The 5,811-nt window shown below is 60.4% G+C and overlaps 1 protein-coding gene across 1 annotated transcript in view; it reads right to left on the bottom strand.

Annotated features, from left to right (window-relative positions):
• Positions 1 to 472: 472 nt before the first annotated feature.
• PSMD2 (proteasome 26S subunit, non-ATPase 2) overlaps positions 473 to 5,811 on the bottom strand; it is a 7,005-nt gene continuing 1,666 nt past the window's right edge. The window contains 17 exon segments of the mRNA XM_035890027.1: positions 473 to 685; positions 780 to 906; positions 1,047 to 1,141; positions 1,242 to 1,410; positions 1,552 to 1,635; positions 1,859 to 2,004; positions 2,077 to 2,178; positions 2,274 to 2,436; positions 2,737 to 2,824; positions 2,905 to 3,032; positions 3,433 to 3,539; positions 3,724 to 3,870; positions 4,164 to 4,224; positions 4,428 to 4,572; positions 4,852 to 5,010; positions 5,114 to 5,338; positions 5,715 to 5,811. Of these exon segments, the coding sequence (XP_035745920.1) occupies positions 480 to 685; positions 780 to 906; positions 1,047 to 1,141; positions 1,242 to 1,410; positions 1,552 to 1,635; positions 1,859 to 2,004; positions 2,077 to 2,178; positions 2,274 to 2,436; positions 2,737 to 2,824; positions 2,905 to 3,032; positions 3,433 to 3,539; positions 3,724 to 3,870; positions 4,164 to 4,224; positions 4,428 to 4,572; positions 4,852 to 5,010; positions 5,114 to 5,338; positions 5,715 to 5,811 (2,249 nt within the window). The 3' untranslated portion in view covers positions 473 to 479.

The raw sequence follows: 5,811 nt of genomic DNA, 5'->3' as shown, positions 1-5,811 counted from the left end.
CCCAGCCTCCACCCCAGACTGGGGCACAACCCCCACGGCCACCCGGCCAGGCAGGGCAGGGCTTGGCTTTCCCCTTTTTCCTAAAAATCCTTCCCCGTGGCCTCAACCCTGCCTCAAGACTGATTTTAATCCTGATCCCGGCTCCAGAGCAGCACAGAACACTGGCAGAGCTCAGCACAGGCCGGGGGCCACCACCCGAGGGACCCCAGGAGAGCGCACCCGGCCAGGGAGCTGCACGCTGCCGGGGGGAGTGGGAACCCCCGTGGCACCCCCCACTCTGCATTCAGCCCCCCTCTTCTTGGGGGCCCGGCCCTCCAGGTAACAGAGCCTGGCCCACAGCACAGGGAGGGTACGGCAGTACTGGAGTCTCCGCATCATTTATTTCATCAACTCTCAGTAACAAAAACAAACAAATGCAGGTTTTTTTCCTCCCCTCCCACACCCCCTACCCACCCACCCACCCCCAGCCCCCCCTCAACTCAAACGTCATAGTTGGGGTTCTTGCGTAGGATAACAAATCCCTCCAGGATGGGCGTCACGGGCACGTGCTCCTCAGTGGCAAGCTCTGCCCGCTCTCCATGTGCCAGCAGCACCGGCGTCGTGTGAGTCTGGAAGCCAGTGATGGTTTTGGGCTTGCCTGCCTGGCCCACCACGTAGAGGACGTAGTGGGACTTGCCCAGGATGACTGGAGGGGAGAGACAGAAGTAAAGGGGCTGAGCGATGCCCACACCGTGGGGCAGAGGGGTGCCGGGGGGTGGGGGCGAGCCCACAGTACTCACTGTTGCGCACGTCCAGGAAGGACACAAGGACGGTCAGTAGCCCGGCCACGGCCACCTGGCTCATGAGCTGGCGATCACTGTGGTACGGGCAGAGTGTGAGTGTCCCCTTGCCCAGGTGGGTCAGGCCCTGGTGTGGCAGAGAAAGCACATGAGAGAGGGGTGGGCAATGCCTGGGACCCCCAGCCCTGCCTGGAGGGAGGGTGACACCCCCGGAACACCAGACCCAGGGCAGGGACCTCAACCTGCCCCTTCCTGCAGGATCATCACCTGGGCTAACCGCACCATGAAGAGGTTGTTGGGGTCCTTGGCGTGGTACTGGGCAAGCTGCCGCAGCATTGCCGCCAGCCGAGCGTTGTTGGTACCTGAGGAAGAGGGGGTGCAGGCAGAGAGTAGGGTACGTGGCTCAGGTCTCCCACCTTCCCCCCGGCACGAGGCCCAAACTGGGCTGTCCCCCAGGCTTACCGCTGCCCACCATGCCCATGGCAAAGATGGAGTTATAGGAGACCTCGGGGTCAGCATCGTGGGAGAACTTGCTGAGGGTGTCAAGGATGTTGAGCCGGGGGTTGGAGACCGAGATAAGTGCCAGGGCCAGGGGCACAGCACGGCGGAGGGTAGGCTCCCCATACCGCAGCTGCACAGAGCGGAGGTGGGTGTTAGACACAGCTTACCAAGGGCAGTGAGGTCAAGAGAAATGCGAGGCAAGACCCAGTCTCTATTCCCAGGTCTCTTCCCAGCTCTGCGCTGTCCCCCTCCCCACCCCAGTGTCACTCACCAGGTGGCCAAATGTGCGCAGGGCCATCTCAGCGCCGATCTCCTCACCCATGGCAATGAGCGCAATCCCCAACACTGCTACGCCCTGGGGGGACACGGGCACTGAGCGCCAGGCAGGGAGCACCCAGCCCAAACCCCAAGTTCTCACAGCCCCTGCGCCCACGCTGATCCCAGGGGGACAGGGAAAGCAGGGGATGGATGCTGCTGGGGGCTGTTTTGCTCCAGTTCTGATCCCACAAGGGCCTTAGGGACCCTCCCAAAGCCAGCTCCTGCCCCAAGGACACAGATGCCAGCCCACATTTCCCCACCTGGTGAGCCCCCATGTCAGCTGAGCTCTCTTTCTTCTCCTTCTCTTTCTTGTCCTTTTTGTCCTTGTCCTCCTCTTTTTCCTTGGAGTCAAAGTGCTCACTGCAGATGTGCAGGAGCTGCTGCACCTTCAGTACATTCCCTGAGCCTGGGGAGAGAGTGGAGGGCCCGGATCAGCAGGCAGAGGGCCCAGGACCCACTCCTGCCTCCCCCAACTCACCTGCATAGGCACAGATGTCCACCAGCGTGTTGGCGAAGCTGCGGAATGGCTCCGACACCACCTCCAGCGCTGCCAAAATGGCCTCGATTGCCTCTCCCTTCCCTGCCAAAGAAGGCGCAGTGGTTAGAGGACAGCAGTGGAGGGACACTCTCACCCCATCCCTCAACCCATGAGCCACTGGCACTGCCCAGCCTTACCCAAGTGGTTCAACCCCAAGCCAAGCGGCAGCCACCGGGCATACGTGTCCTTCAGCTCCGTCTCAGATTTCTCCATGATGGTCTGGAGGATGGTTGAGGTGACATCCCCGTTGCAGGAGCCCACCGATATCATCCCACAGGCCAGGGCAGTCACGCCAGCCACCTGGTGAAGGAGGGAAGGAAACATGTTGTACCTTGGCCACCGCTTTGTGCGAAAATTTAGGATATTGGGAGACCTGATGGCTCCCTACCCTCCCACACGTGCTGCAATCCCATCGTGGGAGCAGCTCAGATGGGGAAAAATAGGGTCATGCTCTTCTGGCACAGCACAGCACCAAGCAGGGACATGTAGCCTTGCTCTTGGAGCCCAAACCGGCTGCAGGACAGGCCCTGTATTCCCAAGAGCTGCTGGGGACGGGGTAGGGAAGCAGGAACCCCAAGCGAACCCTGCCTTGCTCCCTACCTCCATGCTGGACTTGGAGTCTCCCATCACAGGTAGCAGCAAAGTCAGGACGTCCTCGCGGTTGGAGCCCGCGTACGCCAGCCCCAGCCTGTGGAGAGTCCAGGGGAATGTGAGGGGGGAACCTGCACCACTCTGCACAGCACAAGGAGGCTGGGGCCGGGCCCTTACCCAAAAATGGCTCCGATCCTCATGGTGTTGCTGTTGTGGAGGACGTAGTCGGACAAGAGGGCCAGGGCAGGGTCACACTCGTTCCTCACCCCTGAGTTGACGATGCCACAGGCCAGGAGGGCTCCCGACTGCAAGGCAAAGCACCTTCACGCACCAGCCACCAACACGCAAAGCTCCCTGCCAGCCAGTGACTAATGTCACCCCACACATTACACCCGCTTCCCCGGAGGGGGAAGTTGGTATCAAGTGAGCAACACCACTCCGGATCCAGCTGAGCAGGCCAAAGCTCGAGGCTCTGTGACAAGGGGATCCCAATGGTGCCTCAGGCCATCTCCAAGAGCTCCCCGCCTGACTGTGAGCCACTCAAAAATCAGGGACACAGGGCATCTGGCCCCTCTCCAGGCAGGAGCCAAGCCGCACAGCGGATCAAGGCAAGGTTATCCATTCCCTGAGCCAGCTGCACACTCAGCCTGCAGCAGGGCTGCCCCATGCAGCTGTAGAGCCCGTGCTGGGATCGGTGCCACCAACCTTGATGTAATCCTCCGAGGAGTACAGGTACTTGTCGATCTGCGTGAGCCCCCCGTCCACGTCCCACAGCAGTATCGTGCCCAGCGAGGCCGCAGCGCTCAGCATCCCTGTGGTTCCAGGGAAGAAGAGCCCACGTCAGCCCTGAACTGATATGCCCTGCCTGGGGCAGGTGGTGGCCAGGGACACGGGGCTGTGCCCTGCAGCCCCCCTTTCAGCAGGCCCCCAAAAGGGACAGGGTAGCAACCCCAAGCCTAGGGACAGCTCCAGCCCCTGCCCAGACAGCTCCCTCACCGTGGTCCTTGTTCTTGTACAACCATTTATTGCCATCGTCCGTCAGCAGCTTGTCCTGTCCAAACGCAGCATTCACAAAGCCGTTCACAAAGGAGGAGGCCAAATTCATCCGGGCTGAGTCCACTTGGGAACCACTTCCCCCGAACCCTGGGGAACGATGTCAGGGTAAGCTGGGCAGCAAGGAAAGCCCTGCTAGCCCTGCACCGCACAGCTGTCCCACACCACAGGGGGAAGAGGACCTGTCCCACCACCAGCAGGAAGGAAGGAGGAGCCCAAATCCATGGCAGGCAGCTGGGTCTGCTCCACGCCAGGTCAGAGGCCACAGGCAGGCCATCTGCCTGTCTCAGGATACACAGCTGACTGTGCCGGCCCAGAGGTGCCTCGCAGCCCCAGGAGCTCCCCATAGGAGGAACAACAGAGGCCACAACAAGAGCCCTTACGGTTATTTTCCAGGTGGGTTTTGTAAATATCATCTGGCACTTTGGGCTCCATGATGTCCAGCTGCAAAGACAAGGGAGAAGGGGGTCACATACTGGCCAGTACACCCCAGGGCAGCTGCCCTACAAGGGCAACCTCTCCAGAAGGTGCCTGGCCAAGCTCATAGGGATGATGGATTTCTTCCCAGATCTTGCCACAGAGCCTAGCAGCCAGGGCAGCCACAGCTGGAGGCAGCCCAGGGCTCTTTTCCCAGCCGGAACACTCACCTCTCTGGCCAAGGCCAGGAAGTTGCTGTTGAGCTGGACATTGGACATGATCTCGGTCAGGTCCTCATACTCCTCCACATCCTCATTCAGCTCCAGGAAGACCCCGTGGCGGCCCAGCATAAAGGCCATCTGTTTCTGGACAACTCTGCACAGAATGAAGAGGTTTCACAAGTGCCCTGACCCCAGCGAGCCCCAGCACAAACACACGCTCACCAAACAGTGAGCCAGCATGCCCTCCTCTAAAGGCACACAAGAACAGCCCAGAAATGTCCTGCTCTTGCCCATCTTGATTTCAGGGACAAGAACCTCAGTCCAAACCCCCTCTGGCGGTGGCAGGATCCAACCCAGCTCTGCCCAGATGGGGATCCAAGCCCCACCATGATGGGCAAAGGCCCCAGAGGGCAGGGAACGAGTCTCTGCTTACACATCTTTGCAGGAGGTGAAGATGTCCTCCACTAGTTCCATGTCATTGAGCATCAGAGCCAGGCGCAGGGCTTCTGGGTAGCGGCTGAACTTGCGGAAGATACCCAGGGCACAGCGCAGGAGAGCAGAGTTCTCAGGCTCTGGGACATAGCTTACGCAGCTTTGAGGAGGAGACAGGCATGAAGGTGACGACCACGTCAGGCAACCTCAGCCCACTAGGGACCAGGCCCCCTCCAGTGCCTGAGACTGCTGAGGTCCCTCACCTGGTCAGGTAGAGGCACACTTTGGAGTAGGCGTTGTCATCGATGTACTTCTCCAGCATGTCCATCTGCTCGATCTCCATGAGCAGGTCACAGGCCTCATGCTCTGCGTTGTGGGCCATGTTGTATGGGACGATCTCCTTGACCAGGGTGAGAAGCGTGTCCCTCTGAGCCTTGTCAGCCTCATCGATCTCCTGCCACTCCTTGGCCACCTCCCCTGCCAGGTGCCTGCAGGGACAAAGGGACATCACGACCACAGAAACCAGCTTCACCCAGCCCTAAGCATGAAAAGCAGCTGCTACCAGTTAGCCGGGGCTGTGCTTTGTTTATGGGGGCTCCACATTCCTGCGAGAGCTTATGGGGGGATAAGCCCAGGGGAGGAACAGGGTTAAGAACAGAGATTACAGGCGCCATGGCAGCAAGACCACTGCAGCTAGCAAATCACTGTGGAGACACGAGACGACACGTGTGCAGACGTGACAGGGGCAGCTGAGCACAAGCCCAGCAAGTCAGGGCACCTCCCAGGTGGGCTAGAGCAGAAGCACTCAGGGAAATCCCCCTAAGCCCTTGTTCTTCCCCAGGCCCTGCTCCCACCCAGGCTTACCTGACGTATTCATGCCCCCAAGATGCCAGCTCCTCCTGGGAGCCCACCAGCCGGTACTTCAGACACCCACGCTCCCCACTACTCGTCCTGGCCGAGA

This window comes from Egretta garzetta, unplaced genomic scaffold, assembly GCF_000687185.1.
Source record: "Egretta garzetta isolate BGI_Z169 unplaced genomic scaffold, ASM68718v1 scaffold172, whole genome shotgun sequence".
In the NCBI taxonomy this organism is placed as follows: domain Eukaryota; kingdom Metazoa; phylum Chordata; class Aves; order Pelecaniformes; family Ardeidae; genus Egretta; species Egretta garzetta.
The sequence above is the reverse complement of the archived record's forward strand: the minus strand, read 5'-3'. Positions and strand labels throughout refer to the sequence as shown.